The following is a 21,369-nucleotide window of genomic DNA, read 5'->3' as shown; positions in this document are numbered from 1 at the left end:
AAGCTTTCACTATGCGCGGGGTTCGGGGAAGGGCCGGACCACAAGGGTCTATTGTACGCAGCCTTACCCTGCATATCTGCAAGAGATTGTTTTCACGGCTCGAACCTATGAACTCCTGATCACATGACATTAACTTTACCCGTTACGCCAAGGCTCCCCTTCAACTCATAGAACTACAGCTCTAACAATATTTGGTGCAGTGCACAAGAGAAATCAGTTTAGTAGTGTTCAGCACAAGCATTCTGTGCTATGTACAAGCCATATATTTGTCAAAATCTCTAAATATTTTGAGATACAAAATACAGTAAACCTAATTTCATAGCTTTTGGATCTGTTCAGTATAAGAACATTTTTCTAAACTGTCTTTGCTTGTGAATCTCTCCTGTTTTTCACTCATGAAACTCTCAGCAATTTTGAGAATGGGAGCTTAATCCAGCTTGAAATCCTCAAGCCATATAAGAACTTCATTCCTCTGCAAAAATCCAAACAGAAAAACAAATAGATTAGACACACAATGACTTTAAGAAGTGATAAAGAACACTACAACAACAACCCAGTATAATCCCACTAGTGGGGTATGGGGAACTAGTGGGGTATGGGGAAGGTAGTGTGTACGCAGACCTTACCCCTACCCTGGGGTAGAAAGGCTGTTTTCGATAGACCCTCGGCTCCCTCCCGACAAGAACTCCCCACCTTGTTCATGGGGTGACTCGAACTCACAACCTCTTGGTTGGAAGTGGAGGGTGCTCACCACTAGAGCAACCCACTCTTGTCACCCAAAGGATCATAAAATATAATGCAAACACCAACAAAAACCTTCCATCAGATGAGAAAATATTAGCAGTAGATAATATACCAAACATAATGTCAAACTAATTTTATTGATCAATCAATCACCTATGCCTCAATCTCAAACTAGTTGGAATATCAAAATATTCAGTAGTGAACAGAGGCCGAGCTAAGATTTTAAGTTTATGGGGTCTTATTATAGAAAAGGCTGACTTACTGGGTTCTGAATAAATTATTTATACACATTGAGTGGTTTTATTTTTTAACAAAATACATGGTTTCAGCTAAAGTTAGTGGGTTCTGCCGAAACCGTACATAGTATACTAGCTCCGCCCTTGGTAATGAAGGCACTGATAATTGAAAACAGAAATAGAAAGAACAAAAGAAGATTCCTTTTTCTAAAGTCTAAAGCAAAAGAAGAACTTAAGCAGGAATGAAATGAAAGGAACATTATCAGTACATAGAAATATACCATTATAAACTTCCACGTTCGACCAGGATCATTGTAGCGAGCAAGCATACAATCCGATTGAGGTTTGAGACCGTCCTTAATAAGACTTGATCTGAGTTGTTTCTCCTTTTCTCGAACAACATCATCAGTTGGTTTTCCACTAAATTTTAATGCAGCAGCGATGCCTCCTTCCGTTTTCCTTAAGCTTATACCTTCTTGATTGGGAGCTGGTAAGCTGTTAAGAATAAGGCAATAATTTCCATAGGTCTCATTTGAACAAAGAAAAGGACTAAAGTCCAACTCTTACACATAGGCGGGCGATGCTTATGATGACTTATATATATGAAAAGCCACTAAGTTTCAACAAATTGTTAAAATGTGAAACCATATTGTCAAAAAGTATAATCAGATCAGTGCTAAGAATATTTAAAGATTCCGTACTGTTTTCACTCAGTGTGAGATGTTTTCTTGTATATTATTAATACAACGTGTTAAGTGTTACCTGCTCAAAGATTTATCCGATGGAAGAACTATCTGGATTGACACTTTAGATTTTTCAGCATCGAATGCCTGAGTGAAGACAGGAGTAGTCATCGGTATCTTCTCTGTCGCTGAATTTTTGCCAAATATGTACCTATATTAAGACGAGTTAACAGTCTACCAATCTAAATCAGAAAACATCACAGAAGTTTTTTTCTTTTAAAAAAAATAGTCAACTTATCTCACCCCGCAACATCATTGAAACCTCTATTTCCTGCGAGTTTGTCACCTTCTGTTTCTACAACTATAAACGGATCATATTTCCTGACCTGTATTGCACCAATGAAAGTTGTGACCATTCCACATCATAAATCTAAACGTCCTAGTGCATCAGTTCAGCTAAAAGTAGCGCAAACCAAATAAAAATGTACGCCTAATATAGAAGTTCTTAGCTTGAAAATACGATGTTATAACATAAATACTACAAACCTCGTAAGTTGCTGTTCTTCTTAATATCTGATAACTAGGTGTTTCCAAATCCGGAGTCTTGTAAATCCTTAACTGCCCAAGATTTGTATTCTCAAATCATAATAAGGCGACATTGGTAGCTGAAAATATTGGGAGCTTATATATAAGGTGTAAGGATCTCTTAATGGTACGAGCCCTTTTAGTGAAAACCGTGCGGGCTTGGCCCCAAGCGGACAATATCACACCATGTTAAGAGTATCATTGGGCCGGTTTATCCCAACAGTCCAAGAATTTAATTAAAAGCATAAACTAAAACAGTTCGAACGCGCACCTGTTTTATGACCTCCAGCAGACCTTCTACAGAAAAATAATCGTTATTCTTAATTGAATCCCAGTAGTCCTATAGATTTCAACAAAGAGTCGGTGACTAATTCGCAAAGCAATCTAAAAATTTGAATTCGCGTCGAGGAAGAGTGAAGAATCAAACCACATGGCTGTTAAATTTGTTTGTTTCAGGATTGACGCCCATAACAGAAGTGCCGGTGAAGACTAATTCAGGTTTCCATGGAAGAAGAATGAACTTCATTACCATTGTCCACCTTGTAGTTATTTCATAGGGTCCTGTCTACAACAAACTCAATCACTCAAAAGATTCAAATGCATAATCTATGCATCACATTCCTTAAAAATACAAGTTTAGTAGCTCAAAGCAAACTGATTAAATGATTAAATAAAACTTCTGCTCCAATACCAAACTACAACAACAACAATAACATACCCAGTATTATCCCACACCGTGGGATCTGGGGAGGGTAGCATATACGCAGACCTTACCCCTATCTTGTGAGGATAGAGAGGCTGTTTCCAAACTAAATTTTGAAAAAGAGAACCTACATAGTACACTACATGTATCGGTATCCTTAAATGGATATGCAAAACCATGAGACACTAATACGCAATTAAGTTTAGTAGCACAAAGCAAACAGATTAGATGCAACTTCTGCCCCAATACCAAACTACATAATACTCAACATGTAAAATTCTTCACTTAATGAATTGACACACTTAAACAATCAGAAGCAGTTCATCAGTTCATCTGTGCCTCTGCATTTAACAAACAGTGGACTGATATTCAAAGAGCAGTAAATGTACTATGTATAAGGGTGATACTATGTTCTTGAATATTTGTGCAACACCTTAAACCAACCGAAAACATAATAAGAAGAACGAAAAGCGATAAAAAAACAGAGAGTTTAAACAACCAATTTATTTAACTTATATACACACACTATCGGTATATTTTAACTTGTCGTAATAGGTAATCTGCCTTGTTATCCAGATTACTAATACAACTTTCTAAGGACAATTAGTGTGGTGGCTTCTTAGGCACCCTAATAGTCACCTATATTAGGTGTAGTTATCCTTTAGAGTTGAAATTCTATCCATTAATGGTATAAAAATATTTAAACAATGAGGTCACTTATTAACTAGTAATTACATGTTAATCTCTAGTAAGTATTAACTAGTAATCTGCTAAATATTGTAATCAACCCACAAGTTTATATCCACTGAGTATAAAAATAACCTTTACATGACGGCGTATATAACTTAAATCCTACTCCATCTTTTAGGCACGGCTTAAATTCAAAAATAGTCAGATTTACAAGTGGTAATTGAAAAATAGCCACATTTTTAAAAGTAATCAAAACTTAGCCACTTTTCATGTAAAGATAAATCTGAACGAAAACCCTGTTCAAAATCCGAAAAATATTCCAGCATAATATACTGGAGTTCGAATTTTTTACCTATGAACTTCCAGCATAATATACTGGAGTTCCAGCATAATATCATGGTGCTGGAAGTTCATACACATGTGCTCCAATCTCCAGTATATTATGCTGAAAGTTCATACACATGTGCACTAATCTCCAGTATATTATGCTGTAACTTTCCATGTTGCAGCAAAATAGTGGCTATTTTTCAATGACTTTGCAAACGTTCACTATTTTTCAATTACCAATCCGAAAATTGGCTAGCCCGTGCTATTTTTACTTTAGGCACCTCATAGCCACACAACCAATTCACAAGAAACTGCAGAAATGCTAACCTGTTTAGCCCAATGCAGCTGAAAATCAGGCCTAAACAACTGTTTCAACATTGCAATATTAAACAAATAGCCATCAATTGAATCATGTTTTGTAATTGGATCCCTATACTTCACATAATCATCATATGCCTTACGATCAATACCTTGATCATCAAAAAGATGAGGCAAATCCTCATATAAAAATTCCACTAATTGGTTCATATCAACTGTTGGTTTTTTGGTTGGGCTCTGTTTATCAACTAAACTAAACTTAATTAAACACTTGATTTTTCTGTCATATTTATGAGTTTTTGTTTTGATATTTTTTGGAGGAGTGAGAAAGACTGAAGTAGGGTGGCATTGCCGGAAAGTGGTGCGCCGGTGAAGTGATGGCCGGAAAATGAGGTCGGAAAGTTGTGAGGTGGCCATTTGTTTTTAGTAGTGATGTTTTTAGTTTGCATGTTGTAAAAGGATGTCTTTGGCTTACGTGTAATAAATATTGACCATAGAAAGGATTGGTTGTGATTTATTGCAGGTCCCTCATTTGTTTTTTTTTTCTTTTTAAATTCTTTTAATTTAAGTATAAGTTATAATTTAAATATCGAGGTTGGTTAAGTTTTTCTATTCTGAACTTTCTTTTGATTAATTTTAATTTCATTATCTCCGGGCAAATCTAATTCGACACAAATCTAACTTAATTCGATACAAATCTAAAAAGAAAAATAAACTTTTAAAACCTATATTTGATAGTATGCAAGTCTGATCGGGCTTTGGTCAAAAATTGATCATTTTCCGACCGTAATCGGTCGGAAATTTTAACAGTGTCAGATAAAGTAAACTTTCTTTTTTGTGGGATCACATTTTTCTACTAATTGCGGTCGGTATTTTTATTTACAATTTGTTATTTGATATTTTCGACCAATTTACTTCGTTTCTGACCGATGTCAGTCGGTATTATTTCCAATCAATTTCTGTCGGTATGCTCTGGATGCTTTTTTGACAGTTTTCTAGTAGTGGAATTAGCCTCACATAATGTGAATTGTGATTGTATTGATAATTCCATATATAATTGGTCATGACATGATTATTATATATAATCAGCAAATTATAAAATAGTTTTGTCTATCATGTGAGTATTAGTAGTCTATTAATGTCAACTGTCTAGGCTTAAGTGCTTAACGTACTAGTGAACTTTTGAAGGAATTTTTATCGACCAGCATTAACGGTAGAAAGCTTAGAAGAGTGATCAAAATTTAATCACTAACGAACAAGATAAATGAATAATATCATCTACAAGTAAATGCTATCATTAACATGAAGTTTAGACAGTTATACGTTACAACTATATACACTAAAACAGTTAATAGAAGTTAAACTACAGGTAAAGATTATGTAAACTGACAACGTATAGATAGTTGAACAATTAGGTTATATTGACTTACAACAATTGATCTACATAACGAGTTTGACATCTTATAGCCTGTTAAATTTCATTTATAGTGTAGAAATTCACTGTGAAAATATATCGATGAAGGTGATGGTCACAGTTGTTGATAGTCTCATGAGCTTCGGATGAGACATTTAGTAGACGCTTAGGACATAAAAATGTGATTTCTAAAAGAAAACAAAGTAGTGTTTGGATCGGAGTTAAGTTGAAAAATAATATTTGAAATTTAAAGTTATGTTTGGACATGCATTTCACTTGAAAAAATATTACAGTTTTGTAAGAGAAAGTGAATTTTTACTTCAAACTTAAAACTCATTTTCAAAAAAAAAAAAAAACACAAAAGTTCAGTCCAATTTGATAACCAAACATGGCTTGAAAATACGTCTTTTGGATAGAAGGAAAAAAAATAATGTTCAAACGACTCCTTGACATATTATTTCAATGTTCTTAATTTATGTAAGAGACTGAAGACCAGAATGTATGAAAATATGCCATGTAAAAATTGTCATTTCCATTCGATCATCTCGACCTACTATTGTTAAGAACTACAATTCGATCATTTGGACCTACCTCGCATTTATGCAAGAGTCGGTTTTCATGGCTTGAACCCGTTGGCAACTACTAATTACGCCATGCTCCCAACAAAGGAAGTTTAACTAACCAATTAACAAGAAGGGTAGAAATACTAACCTGTTTAGCCCAATGCAGCTGAAAATCAGGCTTAAACAACTGTTTCAACATGGCAATATTAAACAAATAGCCATCAATTGAATCATGTTTTGTAATTGGATCCCTAAACTTCACATAATCATCATATGCCTTACGATCAATACCTTGATCATCAAAAAGATGAGGTAAATCCTCATATAAAAATTCCACTAATTGGTTCATATCAACTGTTGGTTTTTTGGTTGGGCTCTGTTTATCAACTAAACTAAACTTAATTAACCACTTAATTTTTCTGTCATATTTAAGAGTTTTTGTTTTGATATTTTTTGGAGGAGTGAGAAAGACTGAAGTAGGGTGGCATTGCCGGAAATTGGTTCGCCTGTGAAGTGATGGCCGGAAAATGAGGTCGGAAAGTTGTGAGGTGGCCATTGTTTTTAGTAGTGATGTTTTTAGTTTGCATGTTTTAAAAGGATGTCTTTGGCTTACGTGTAATAAATATTGACCATAGAAAGGATTGGTTGTGATTTATTGCAGGTCCCTCATTTGGTTTTGTTTTTTTTTAAATTCTTTTAATTTAAGTATAAATTATAATTTAAATATCGAGGTTGGGTTAGTTTTTCTATTCTGAACTTTCTTTTGATTAATTTAACTTCATTATCTCCGGGTAAATCTAATTCGACACAAATCTAAAAAGAAAAAGAAAATTTTAAAACCTATATTTTAGAATATGTCATGGATATTTGTGGTAACTGTAAAATCATGTCAATAAGAGTATTAAATTGAAATTGAAATTGAAATTATTTTCTAATTAAAAAATATATCAATCTTTTAGGAACGAAATAAAAAGATAACTGTATCGTAAAAAATAGATCCGGCTCCCCTCCCGTATAGAATCTCTCCAGTTTCACCGATGCAAGTCTAATTTAATGATATACGATCATTTATCAAATCCGAAAGTCAAGACTAAATCAATCCCTAGACTATGGTTAAAACTAAATACTCCTATAATTTTGCTTTTCCTTAAATGTAGAATCCTTTATTTACGTGGATATTGGGATACGATACCAGCAAAATCAAACCCTTTCATGGATTTTTTATTTTTATTATTTTTCATTAATCAAATCTCCAAATTGTTTAACTTTTTTTTCCCCAAATTTCAAATTCCTTCAAATGAGACATTTTCATTTTTGTTCTTCCACCTTTTTTGATTCTTAGAACCAAATAAATATTTTTTTTTGTAGTAGGCAATTGGTTGCATTGATAATTTTTTTGGTTGAAGTTAATGTGAAAAAGAAATAAATGGTTTAATCTTTTATTTTTCTTCATTCTCACGCCAAAGAATCATTTCCATTGATAAGAAAATATTTTCCCAATCAAAATAAAATTCCCAACAAGTTTTTCGGATATTTATATTAGTGTTTAATTTATCTTCACTGCACAGTTGACTGTTCAATGCATTTGTTCACATTAAAATATCTTTTGGGCTGGACAGAAAATACTTCCAGTTGGATGGGTTTTTTCATTTTATTGGGCTTGCCCTTCATATTTGTTTTGAAGAATTTACCTAAATAGCCACGTATCCGATCGCTTATGTTAAATAGCCAGCCGATATAAAGTTCATGTATAATCAGTATATAATATATGTATATCGAATATAAATAGTAAACAGTGAATCCAAACCAAATATTTGTGTAAATATCCCATTTGTTTTTTTGACTGATATTGATTGTTGTACTTGTATGCGAAGATTTCCTATTTACTCCTTGGTTACCGTTGTAAGTAAAATTTTACATTGTCGGTATATATAAGTCAAATTTCTTTAATAGATATTTTCTAATTCTGTTCATTATTTATAGAACGTCCAAACCCATTACTCAGCTGCGAATCCGTTATTGATCTCAATTCTCGACCATTCAAATGATGGTGTGACATTTATCTTTAACAAATTTTCTGTTACATTGGGGAGTTAAGGAGAAAAGAAAGAGAGAAGAACGACAGTGAGAATTAAACCCTGCTATTATGAGGTAAACTTTCACCAATACTAATAAGCTATAAGCCATGGTGGTAATGATAAGATATTTACAAATTAAACCCCTCGTAGAGTTTTTTTTGGTTGGTTTCTCGCTCGGTGTCTGGTACTTCCGTTGGAGCCCGACTTTATCCGGATTCGTGCCGTGTAGGGCCCAATTTAGATGGAAGCGCTCCCTACCAAGACTTTTTTCATACCTAGGGCTCGAACCCAAAATATCTAGTTAAGGGAAGGGCAGTCCTATCCACTGTACCACATCCTTTGGTGGTAACCCCCATAGTTCGAATAAACCGTTGAGACAATAGAAAATTACTTTGTTCTATTTTATGTGACGCTCATTTTTTTTATTTTGAAAAAAGAATGATATTTTTCTATAGTTGGAAACAAATCAACTTTAAACTTTTATAGTCACAAAAATATTAGATATGTTTAGCCACAAGTTCTAAAAGTTTTTTTTTTCCTTAAATTTTGTGTCCAGTTAAAACATTGTCGCATAAAATTAAACCCCCAATTTAATTTCGCCATTTTGTACTTATATACTCGATCGAATATCCCAAGTTTCACTGGCCTTGTGGAACGGTGAAAGGTTATCAGATTTACATGCGAATTGCACAATTATGGAGCCATTTGAGCACATTATGTCACGAGCCATTCTTACTTCAAGCATTCAATACCACAGTTTTAAAACTTGCATATATTCCCCTTTACTATGCATTTCTAATCTATAAATAACTTCACATCTTTTCTCATAAACTCACTGCCCTATAGCTCAGCTACAATTTCCCTTACCAATATATCATCTCTTTTCCTTCAATCTTGGTTTTAAAAAAATCGAAGAATATGTCCCAAATTTCAACAATATTGATGAGCTCAATTTGTTTGGTGTTCTTTGGATTCCATGACAAAAATAACCACAACGGAAATGGTCATTTCTGTAAACCTCCGATGAGGAAAGACGGCGATGACACCGGTTATGTCTATGCTCCGGGTGCATGGTCCGAGGATGATGGAGATGATGACGATGATGATACTGATTATGACTATGCTCCGGCTGCTTAGTCATATATATATATATATATATATATATATATATATATATACACGAAAACCCTAGCTCTAATTAGTATCTAAAACCCTAAGTACGTTAAGCCTTTTTTTTTTGTTTTAAATAAATCAAAAGCCACCATTCTGGTGGAAGGTTAGGCCTTAGTATCCTAGTTACATACAAAACCGTAGTTTGATATACGTATATAGTATGTAAAACTTTCCCTATCTATATTATTTTAGCATTTATATATTTCGTTTGTGCCTTATATTCTTGAGTGAGAATGAGCACTAGAGGCTTGGAGTTGGAGATATATATGCTATCGACCGTTGCAATTCCAGTAAGTTCATATTGAGTTTAATATATGTAGTATATATTCTACCATGTGATGACGGTCCTTTTGGTTTCAGATCGTGCTGATTTCATTATCCTAAAAATTTTAAAATTCATAGAATTTGCTGTTATAGGTCAAACAATTTTCCTCTTGATCTCACAACTATAGTCACATACTCAGAGCATTAATATATATATATATATATATATATATATATATATATATATATATATATTAATGCTAGTGGATTCACTGAGATTTTATGCTCATCAACGCTTCTTGTCAACTTGTTGCCATGCCTTAATGATCAAATTAAAGACAAAATCGGAGTTTGAGATTTATGGATTTGAAGTTTTAATTCTTATAAGTTATTATATTCTAATTAATATTTTATACATACGCAATAATACCATTACGGGATATAGAGAGATGGATAGAATCCATTCATTTTTGTAAGTCTCAAGTTTCAAGCCCTGAAATTACTTAAATTATTGGTAGAAAAATATAGTGAGTTTCATCAAATGATTAAACTAGAAGAAAATGAGTAATACTGAAAGCTATCATGATTTTTCATTCCAGTTCGAACTCAAAATCATATTTATTCCATTATAACCCTATACTACTCGTCTACTCTATGTAATGACCCTTGCTAAGCACTCCAATTAACTAGTTTCTCTTTGACCCAAAACAAAAAAAAAACTCTTTGCTGCAGGTAAATATTCGACAAGTGTCTTGGACATTGTGTACATTATTCTTCAACTTTTAATGAAAAGCACAAGTCTTTTGATCTTGTCTCGGACCTCAAATATTATAGACATATTTACAGCCACATCTTATGATCTTCTTCTTTTACTTTTTTCTTTTCATCGTATTCCATTTGTCGTGCATTTTGCACCATACTGTAATTAACTATGTTTAGTTAATAAGTAATATAATGATGAACACAATGTCAAACCTACAAAGACTTGTTGTTAATTACCTATTGAAAGAATTGTTATCAAGCCAAGTCGAGCAATTGGATGAATTTTGTTATTATTAACTAAGAAAAACAATTAAAACTAAGAACTAAACTAGCACAACATAAAATTGGTTGTTATTGTTGGGAGCACCTAATTTTTTACCGTGCTTGAATATTTCCCGCTCTCATCTTCCCACGCGTGTCCCCACTCTTTGTCCCCCACGTGTGTCCCCACTCTACTTTTTCTTGTCCCCCACGCTTGCCCCCCATGCTTGTCCCCCACGCTTGCCCCCATGCTTGTCCCCCACACTTTGTCCCCCACTCACAACCCCTAACTCTCTTCTTCCTCATCAAAAATGGACAAAAGGAGCCCCAAAAAGGGGAGGAGCCGAATCGTTTTCTTCCTCTAAGAACAAGTCAGAAATAGGCAGTCAAAAACCAACAAAAAGACCTCCAAAAACCTAGCTCAAAAACAGCCGAAAATCACTCCAAAAACGGCTCCAAAAGCACTTGAAAAACAGCCATTTTCCAGCAAAAATTCGCTGCAAAAATAGCCAAAGCAAAGTGACGAAAATCAGCAAAAAAAAAAAGCCCTTTTCCCAGCCAAAGAATCAGTCCAAAAACACCATTGAAAGCACTTTAAAACAGTTCATTTTTTTTTACATAACGCAACAACATTTTTCAAGTATGAGTTTTGTCGAAGTCGTCGGTGTAGTTCCGTGGTCGAATTAGCGAGGTCGTGTGGTAGAGCTCCGGTCAACGTCCTGCCCGCTTTCAAGCTTGTAGGTATTTTTTTTTTCCATTCTAATATGACGTTGAAGATTCATTAGTAACATGAAAGAAAATTTCTCCGTTGAGGTTCATCCTTCTACTCTCGTTTAAAGTTTTGATTACTACATATGTGAATATATCGTTTGAAGCATGAAATTTGTGAAGATTATTCAATGTGATGTAGATTTTTGTCACTTGATTATCTTGTTAGCTGGTTTTGTCGAATATCTTGATTTTGTTTTACTGGCGTAGTTCTTGAATATCTAATCATAGTTAGTTTTTTTTTTTACTTGTAGTTAAAGCTTAAAAATTGCATGATAACTAGATAATGTGTGGGTAGTATTTTAAAAGCAAGAGTTTTTAGGCCATTTATTGAGTAGCTACATTATACACGCTAGGCTTTGGGCCACAATAATATCTGTCAGGCCCAATTTAATAAGAACAAAAGCTGAACCATTTTTCTCGATTATTCCATAACTCTTTGCTTCACAATACATCTCAAATGTAGTTTAAAAAATAATTTATAAATGCGTTAGAATATTTTAGGCGTGTATTAATAAATAAATTATCGTTGTTATGTATACATCCGCGTGACATAATTACGATTTCAAAAAGATTAAAGGCAAGGTATGCATTCACGCAACTTTGACAAAACAATCTTAATAATTAATAAAGTGTTATTAGTTGTGTACACGTACTCGTGACATGATTTTGGCACAATAAATAAAATGAATTAACACACGTGATTCGTTTTAAAGATAATTTTATATTTTAATAATAAAAGCGGACATAGATAAAACATGAAAATCAATAAATCACAGTTTGTCCAAAATTAATTCAAGCCAATTTTAGTCAATAAAGCGACCGTGCTAGAACCACGGGACTCGGGGAATGCCTTACACCTTCTCCCCGGTCAACAGAATTTCTTACCCGGACTTTGTTTTGCAGACCAATAATAAAAGAGTCAAATCTTCCTTTGACTAGGGATTCAAACAAAATGTGACTTGGAACACCCAAAAAATCAATTTCAAGTGGCGACTCTGTAAATAAAATAATCCTTATTCAAGTTTGTCACTTTAATTGGAGAAACTCTTTAACCCACCATCCACAATCAATAACACACATTATCATTTTAGAGGGGTAAAAAAAGGGTGTGACAGCTCTGGCGACTCTACTGGGGAACTCATGAATTCGAGCTTATACATTGACTTTATTTGGCTTTATTAATTTTTGTATATATTGTGATTTATTTGGGACTAATGTGCTACTTGTCCACTTTTTACTGTCTTGATATTGTTGAACTGTACATATAAATTGTATCCTCTCTCGCATCCCACTGAGTCTTCTGATAATTAGTTATGTTGTGTTTGCCTACCAGCATCACAAAATTTCTGTCTTGAGATAAAGCCAGTTAGCCTACCAGCTTCTAGTGAAGGATTTAGTCACACATATTTAGGCGAGAGAGCCGTTAGCTAGCCAGTGCTATTCTACTACTGGTAATGCTTGACGCTCCTCGGCTCGGGTTATCCGCCCGGGTAAGCCAGGTCTAGATACCATCTCCTTTAGGACTTACAAACTTAGAAGAACAAGCCACAAGCAATGAATATCCCTAGTAGGCTACGCTTTATTTGCATCATGTGCATTTGACTTAGCAACGCTCGACTCATGGGGCGAGTTCTGTTTTAGGACATGTACCTTGTTGAGACCATTATGTCATGTTATGTGCTACTTGTTGCATTATTTGGGAGGCTTGCATGTCGACCGACTTTAGCATATATCGGTTGAACGAAGAGAGAAAAAATGATGTGGTTTAGTGCATATGGTTTTTAAAGATTAATTTTCATATATATAAAAAAAAGAACATAGTCAATTTTAACCGAACTACGCGGGTCTGATTCTCACCGGATGTGAGATACGTAGGCAAACCTCATCGGTTTCGGCCCCCAATTTTAAAAAAAAAAATCCAAAAAGATACTTTCCTTTAATTACTTCTTTAGAAGCTTCCTTTTTTTTTTGAGAGAGACCAAAAATCCAAAAACAATTTCTTCCTTTTTTTTTAAAAAAAAAAAAAGGTCTTTCTCCCAAAATCCAAAAATAATTTTTTTTTTCTACTTTAGAAGTTTTTCTTTCACCAATTTCAAAAAAAAAAAAAAAAAAAAAAATCGGAAAAAAAAAAACAAAAAAATTAAAAAAATATTTTCTTTGCTAGAAAATTTTGTTGGATTAATTGTATATAAAAAATAGTTAGTTTATCTATTTTATTTTTGATCCACCGAACTACGCGGGTCTGATTCTCACCGGATGTGAGATACGTAGGCAAACCTCATCGGTTCCGGCCCCCAATTTTCAAAAATCTAAAAAAAAAATATTTTTTTAATTTCTCTTTTAGAAGTCTTTTTTGGGACGTCAAATCCAAATTTCCAAAAATATTTTCTTTTTCTTTTTTTTTTAATAAAAAAAAAGCCTTTCTCCCAAAATTCAAAAAAAATAATCCAAAAAATATATTTTTTGTCTTTTTAAAAAAAAAGTATTTCTTTCGAAGATTCCAAAAATAAAAAAAAGCAAAAAACAAAAATCTATCTTTAGAAGTTTTCTTTCAACAAAAAAACAAAATTCGCAAAAAAAATAATACGAATTTCTTTTTTTTTGCTAGTCGTTTTTATGGGATTATTTGTATATGAGTAAAAAATAAAAGTTAGTTTATTTTACTTTATTTCCGATTTTCCTGAACTACGTAATGATCTTTTTCATGCGGCGTCATGATACATAGGCAATCCCCATCGGATTCGATCATAGCCATGAACAAATTGAGAAAAAAAAATCGAAAAACATTGAGTGAAAAAAAGAAGAAGAGAAAGAGTGACAAAAAAATAACAGAGAAAAACAAAGAGCGAAAAAAAAAACAAAAAGAGAAAAAAATCAAGATATGAAAAAAGAAAAAGAAAAAAAGAGAGCCCCCCGAGATGGAATCAGTTCTTCCTTGTTGGTAAATCATACTCAAGCTTGTTCTAAAGATAGTCAGGCTAGGTCTACTGCAACCAATAGCCCTGAACCGGCCAATGTCTGAGTCCCCCTCGCACCGGCTAATGCTAGATGTGAATACCACTCTGGAGTAGTGGGACATGATACGGAAGACTGTTGGACTCTTAAGAGAGTAGTGGAAGACCTCATCGAGGTCAAGACAATAATACTTAGGGATGAAGAAGCCCCTAATATGATGAACAATCCTCTGCCTACTCACACCAATGGGCAAGTAGTCGGAATAATCTGTGAAGATGATGAATTTGATCTGATATTGAAGGCCATTGCAACCATTGCCGAAATAGAATAAAAGCCAAAAAAAACAGTCGCCAAGCCTGAATGTCCCCCATCAGACGGGAGTCTCGGTAGCCAATCTTGCTATCCTTTCTGTGTTCGGATTTATCTCAGGGTGTGATCCGGATATTTTACTTTATTGTCTTACTTTCTGATGTAAACCCTTCTATCTTTATTTATTTTATTTTTTTAAAAAAAAAAAATCAAATCAAATGAAATTAATATTTCGTTGAATGTTTCTTTTCTTAATCTTGTCACCTTTCTTATTCTCTTTTCAGTTCTGTCAATGCAGATTTTAATGACATGACATGCTTGCGGACTTCATGCTTAGATCCTAAAAATGCTGTCAGACCTAGAAATAATGAATCAAGAAGCAGAATGTGTTGAAGATAAGGCTTGTGAGAAAATGAGCAAAGAATTGGAATAGTAGGCCTAGGCCAAGTCCGAATGAAATCAGAAGAAGTTGAAATTCCCTCTCTTCGGATCATTGTTGAAGCCGAGATTGAGGATAAAGATTGGGTCAAGAATCGATTGGAACAATTGACACTGATTGATGAAAAACGATTGGCCGCAGTTTGTCACAGGCAGTTGTACCAACAAAGAAGGGCACGTGCCCACAACAAGAAAGTGCGGCCCGGAAAGTTCGAAGTGGGGCAACTCGTCCTAAGACGTATCCTCTAGCGTCATGAAGAAACCAAAGAAAAATTGGCTCCAAATTGGAAAGGTACATACATTGTAATGAGAGTACTGCAAAAGAGAGCGTTGTACCTGGGAAGCAACGAAGAAAGTGTCCATGAAACAACCGTCAACGTGGATGCAGTCAAAAGGTACTATATTTGACCCTCTATATAACATTAATGTTCTCTAATTGGGATGATGTAGGCTTTCATTCTCGCTATCCAAATACCATCAACCCTTTGCTAACCCTTTTGAGCCGGTTACCTTTCTTTTATTACCCTCTTTGGAACCTGAAGATGTTATTTTAAAATTAAAAAAAACAAATAAAAAGAAGAAGAAAAAAAATATAATAAAAAAAATAAAATAAAAAATGAAAATAAAATAAAATCGAACAAGTTCATGTTAATCGAACTACGTTCGACTTGATTCCGAAAGGATACGTAGGCAGCCTCTCTCTGGGGTTCAGTCACACCAAAATAAAAATCTACATTCCCCCAAAAGTTGAAACTGGGGCAGGTGTTATAATGGTTCGGTGATGATTTCGCCTGAGAGGTTCCAAAGTTGTAATTCAGTCCAAATCCTTTTTACCCAAATCCTTTTCAAGTCCTTCCGATCAATCAGCGAGAATGTTCAAGAATTGGAGGATACAATCACTTGGATCTGATGCCACCAAAATAAGAGAAATAAAATGAGAGAGTCTTATTGGTGAAAACCCTCACGGGCACCATAGGGCGATGTCGAGCAAAGAAAATGAAAATGAGAGAGTCTTGTTAGTGAAAACCCGCAAAGGGCACTATAAGGCGATGGTGAGAAGAGAATTGAGTGAGTTTAGCTGGTGAAAACCCGCAAAGGGCACTATTGATCGAAAAGAGGATCTTCATAGCCATTGGTATTGATAATCCTGGGCAAGGTTTCTAGGTTTCGAGGCAAAAAGTTGTGATGAATTTTTAAGAGTCGGACGGTTTACACAGATCAGACATCAAGTCCAAAAGGCATGTCATGTTCATTGAAGTCCGCATATACTCCAGATAAGTCATTCTTTCCTTCCCCGAAAGGGATACCTCTTGTCTAAATTCATTGTCCATTCCATTGTTTGTTTTTCTTCGAATCCATTTTGGTCTAACTGTGTTCCAAAACTAAGGCAAAGAAGGGATAGCAAGACTGATTTACAGGGCTTTCGTTTGATACAAGCTAATATGCAAAAAGGCACCAAGACTCGGCAGCGACATCAAGTCGACCCCGACTGGCCATGGCGGCTGATGCTTAGAAATCAAAAACTCTTGTAAAGAGGAAATCAAATTGAAAGTGCCTACAAGGCAAAATAAAGTTGAATAAGTTAAGTCCCAAGTGGCTAACCGTTTTGGCAAAGTTTGAAAAGCTAAAGGTTCCCCAAATTCTCAGAAATTGAAAGTTTCGGAGGAAAGAAGTCGAAAGTGAAATTCCACAAAGGCAAAACAAAGTTGAAAAGGTTAAGTCCCACGCGACCAACCGTCATGTAAAAGTTTGAAAAGTCAAAGGCTCTCTGGGGCCAGACATGCTAGTGGTATTCAGAAAATATCTAGTGGCAGGTTGAAATCATCATCAAAAGAAGATGGACATAAAGCCAAGCTTCCAAAGACATCAGGGCCACAAACTGACCACTATTTTCAAAACTCATAATTTTTCTTTGTTTGTAGCATGAACAAAACAGTGAAGAATGGTGATTTCTAAAGGACAAATATCGCCAAAGGTAAGTTTCCTCAAAATCTCCACTTTCCTTTATTTTTAGCATGCATAACTATTGTTCATACCTCTCATTTTCGTAGCTTAACCCAGGTAGAGCCTTTTCGCTTAGGGGGATCCAGCTCATATTTTCAGGTAGAAGTACTTTTCGCCTAAGCTTGCTTTTCATAGCTTAACCCAGGTAGAACCTTTTCGTCTAGGGGGATCCAGCTCATAGTTCCTAGTAGAAGTACTCTTTGCCCAAGCTTGCTTTTCGTTGCTTAACCTAGGTAGAACTTTTTCGCCTAGGGGGATCCAACACATAGTTCCGGGTAGAAGTACTCTTCGCTCAGGTTGTTTTTACATAGCTTAACCCAGGTAGAACTTTTTTTGCCTAGGGGGATCCAGCTCATAGTTTCCGGGTAGAAGTACTCTTCGCCTAGGCTTGTTTTCTGTGGCTTAACCCAGGTAGAACCTTTTCACCTAGGGGGATCCAGTTCATAGTTTCGGGTAGAAGCACTTTTCGCCCAGGCTTGTTTTTCGTTGCTTAACCCAGGCAGAACTTTTTCGCCTAGGGGGATCCAGCACATAGTTCCGGGTAGAAGTACTCTTCGCTCAGGTTGTTTTATATAGCTTAACCCAGGTAGAACTTTTTTCGCCTAGGGGGATCCAGCTCATAGTTTCCGGGTAGAAGTACTCTTCGCCTAGGCTTGTTTTCTGTAGCTTAACCCAGGTAGAACCTTTTCACCTAGGGGGATCCAGCTCATAGTTTCGGGTAGAAGCACTTTTCGCCCAGGCTTGTTTTTCGTAGCTTAACCCAGGTAGGACCTTTTCGCCTAGGGGGATCTAGCTCATAGTTTTGGGTAGAAGTACTTTTCGCCTAGGCTTGTTTTACGTAGCTTAACCCAGGTAGAACCATTTCGCCTAGGGGGATCCAGCTCATATTTGCGGGTAGAAGTACTATTCGCTCAGTTTTAATCATAGCTTAACCCATGTAGAACCTTTTCGCCTAGGGGGATTCAGCTCATAGTTCCGGGTAGACGCACTCTTCGCCCAGGCTGTTTTTTATTGCTTAACCCAGGTAGAACATTTTTGCCTAGGGGGATCCAGCTAATATTTCCGGGTAGAAGTACTTTTCGCCCAGGCTGTTTTAGGTAGCTTAACCCAGGTAGAACATTTTCGCCTAGGGGGATCCAGCTCATATTTCGGGGTAGAAGTACTATTCGCCCAGGATTGGTTTTTGTAGCTTAACCTAGGTAGAACCTTTTCGCCTATGGGGATCTAGCTCATAGTTTCCGGGTAGAAATACTATTCGCCCAGGATTGGTTTTTGTAGCTTAACCCAGGTAGAACCTTTTCGCCTAGGGGATCCAGCTCATAGTTCCGGGTAGAAGTACTTTTCGCCCAGGCTGTTTTAGGTAGCTTAACCCAGGTAGACCATTTTCGCCTAGGGGGATCCAGCTCATATTTCCGGGTAGAAGCACTATTCGCCTAGGATTGGTTTTTGTAGCTTAACCTAGGTAGAACCTTTTCGCCTATGGGGATCCAGCTCATAGTTTCCAAGTAGAAATACTATTCGCCCAGGATTGGTTTTTGTAGCTTAACCCAGGTAGAGCCTTTTCGCCTAGGGGGATCCAGCTCATAGTTCCCGATAGAAGTACTTTTCGCCCAGGCTGGTTTTGGTAGCTTAACCCAGGTAGAACATTTTCGCCTAGGGGGATCCATCTCATATTTCAGGGTAGAAGTACTATTCACCCAGGATTGGTTTTTGTAGCTTAACCTAGGTAGAACCTTTTCGCCTATGGGGATCCAGCTCATAGTTTTCGGGTAGAAATACTATTCGCCCAGGATTGGTTTTTGTAGCTTAACCCAGGTAGAACCTTTTCACCTAGGGGATCCAGCTCACAGTTTCGGGTAGAAGTACTTTTCGCTCAGGATGTTTTACGTAGCTTAACTCAGGTAGAACCATTTCGCCTAGAGGGATCCAGCTCATAGTTCCGGGTAGAAGTACTCTTCGCTCAGGTTATTTTCGTAGCTTAACCCAGGTTGAACCTTTTCACGTAGGGGGATCCAGTTCATAGTTCCGGGTAGAAGTACTCTTCGCTCAGGATGTTTTACGTAGCTTAACTCGGGTAGAATCATTTTGCCTAGGGGGATCCAGCTCATAGTTTCGGGTAGAAGTACTTTTTGCTCAGGATGTTTTACGTAGCTTAACTCAGGTAGAACCATTTCACCTAGAGGGATCCAGCTCATAGTTCCGGATAGAAGTACTCTTCGCTCAGGTTATTTTCGTAGCTTAACCCAGGTAGAACCTTTTCACTTAGGGGGATCCAGTTCATAGTTCCGGATAGAAGTACTCTTCGCTCAGGATGTTTTACGTAGCTTAACTCGGGTAGAACCATTTTGCCTAGGGGGATCCAGCTCATAGTTCCGGGTAGAAGTACTCTTCGCTCAGGATATTTTACGTAGCTTAACTCAGGTAGAACCATTTCGCCTAGAGGGATCCAGCTTATAGTTCCGGGTAGAAGTACTCTTCGCTCCTGTTGTTTTTCATAGCTTTTAACCCAGGTAGAACCATTTCGCCTAGGGGGATCCAGCTCATATTTCCGGGTAGAAGTACTCTTCGCTCAAGCTTGCTTTTCATAGTTTAACCCAGGTAGAACCTTTTCGCTTAGGGGGATCCAGCTCATAGTTCTGAGTAGAAGTACTATTCGCTCATGTTGCTTTTCATAGCTTAACCTAGGTAGAACCTTTTTGCCTAAAGGGATCCAGCTCATATTTCCGGGTGGAAGTACTCTTTGTCCAGTTTTGTTTTTCATAGTTTAACCCATGTAGAACTTTTTCACCAAGGGGATTCAACATTCTTTTTCTCAGTAATACAGGGCACCAACCCCCTGGTTACATTTCCTTTTCAGTAATACAGGGCACCAACCCCTGGTTACATTTTCTTTTTAGTAATACAGGGCGCCAACCCCTGGTTACATTTGCTTTTCAGTAATACAGGGCGCCAACCCCTAGTTACATTTCCTTTTCAGTAATACAAGGCACCAACCCCTGGTTACATTTCCTTTTCAGTATAGGGTACACCAATCCCCGATCTCCTTACCAGTATAGGCTACACCAATCCCTAGCTGTGTTATCCAACCTAGGATATTTCATTATCTAGTTGATTTGATTTTAAAAGCAGGATACACCACTCCCTGGTATCATTGTCAATATAGGGTATCCCATTCTCTGACCATAGTTTTCCAACGTAAGGTACACAAATCCTTAGTTGAGATATTCTTTTGGAACAATAAAAAAAAAATAAAAAAATCATCATGACCTTTTCAGGGTACACCATTCCTGTTCTTTTATTTCTTTCAATAAAGAAGTAGTTTAGAATTTTTGTTACAATAACTCACGAAATTTTTCTAGTGAAAACTGGGGCAGAAAAAATTCATTCATTTGTTTGTTGTGATGTCTGAGCAGGTTTTACCGCGAGGCACAGTGTTCGAGATGAACAAAAGAAAAAGTCTCAATCCAGAATAAAGAAAAGAAAAGGAAAAGAAGTGAATCAAAATGCAGAAGCAGATGGAAAGGATATGGACTACTCAAGACATGACTGAAGTTACGAGCTTCACATTTCCCGTCTTGCTCAGAAGAAGCCGTAGAAGAATGAACTAGCACCTACAGCTAGCAAGCATCAAGGTTCAGATCAGAGTCTGCATGAACAACCAGTCAAGACTCAAGATCAAGGTTCAGAATACTTATAGATAGGAATTTTGTAACTCATAATTGATAGGCTTGTTTAGTTTTTTTCAATTTTGATGTAATAGCAAGACCACAGACCGGAGTAAGACGGAACCTAGCTCGACTTTTGAACTCATTACTCCATCATTTTTCTTGAACTATACGCGACTTGATTCCCTTATAACCCGGGATATGTAGGCTGTCCAAAACCAGGACTCGGTTGCACCCATTTTTCTTTAATTTTCTTCCTCTTTTGAATAACGATATGGTCAAAACTTAGTCACACGGCTCACTTTATCTTTGCCTGAAAACTTTTAATGCTTCCAAGCAAAGAGGGGCATGCTGTGAGCACCTAATTTTTTACCGTGCTTGAATATTTCCCGCTCTCATCTTCCCACGCGTATCCCCACTCTTTGT

At 36.2% G+C, this 21,369-nt stretch overlaps 1 protein-coding gene across 3 annotated transcripts; it reads right to left on the bottom strand.

Annotated features, from left to right (window-relative positions):
• Positions 1-174: 174 nt before the first annotated feature.
• On the bottom strand, positions 175-6,839 carry LOC104096687 (heme-binding-like protein At3g10130, chloroplastic). Of its 3 annotated transcripts, none has more exons than XM_009603099.4 (8): positions 6,412-6,839; positions 2,676-2,813; positions 2,520-2,588; positions 2,210-2,281; positions 1,967-2,049; positions 1,743-1,874; positions 1,262-1,475; positions 175-472 (listed from the first exon to the last, which is right to left on the bottom strand). In XM_009603099.4, exons 1-8 carry the CDS (start codon positions 6,817-6,819, stop codon positions 428-430), a joined length of 1,161 nt encoding a protein of 386 aa, XP_009601394.1. In that variant the 5' UTR covers positions 6,820-6,839; the 3' UTR covers positions 175-427. The 3 variants fall into 3 exon arrangements, with proteins under 3 accessions (XP_009601394.1, XP_009601392.1, XP_009601395.1); XM_009603097.4 differs by lacking the exon at positions 6,412-6,839 and adding an exon at positions 4,296-6,392; XM_009603100.4 differs by lacking the exon at positions 6,412-6,839 and adding an exon at positions 4,296-6,388 and having other exon boundaries at positions 2,676-2,809.
• Positions 6,840-21,369: the final 14,530 nt, after the last annotated feature.

This window comes from Nicotiana tomentosiformis, chromosome 6 (assembly GCF_000390325.3).
Source record: "Nicotiana tomentosiformis chromosome 6, ASM39032v3, whole genome shotgun sequence".
Lineage (NCBI taxonomy): Eukaryota > Viridiplantae > Streptophyta > Magnoliopsida > Solanales > Solanaceae > Nicotiana > Nicotiana tomentosiformis.
Note: the sequence above shows the minus strand (reverse complement) of the source record. Positions and strands in the feature narration are given on the sequence as shown.

Coding starts and splice junctions, on each gene's coding strand:
- LOC104096687 (XM_009603099.4), bottom strand. CDS start 6,819: ATGGCCACCTCACAACTTTCCGACCTCATTTTCCGGCCATCACTTCAC. Junction 2,050..2,209: donor GAAGAACAGCAACTTACGAG/GTTTGTAGTATT, acceptor GGTGCAATACAG/GTCAGGAAATATGATCCGTT. Junction 473..1,261: donor GAACGTGGAAGTTTATAATG/GTATATTTCTAT, acceptor GGATTTTTGCAG/AGGAATGAAGTTCTTATATG.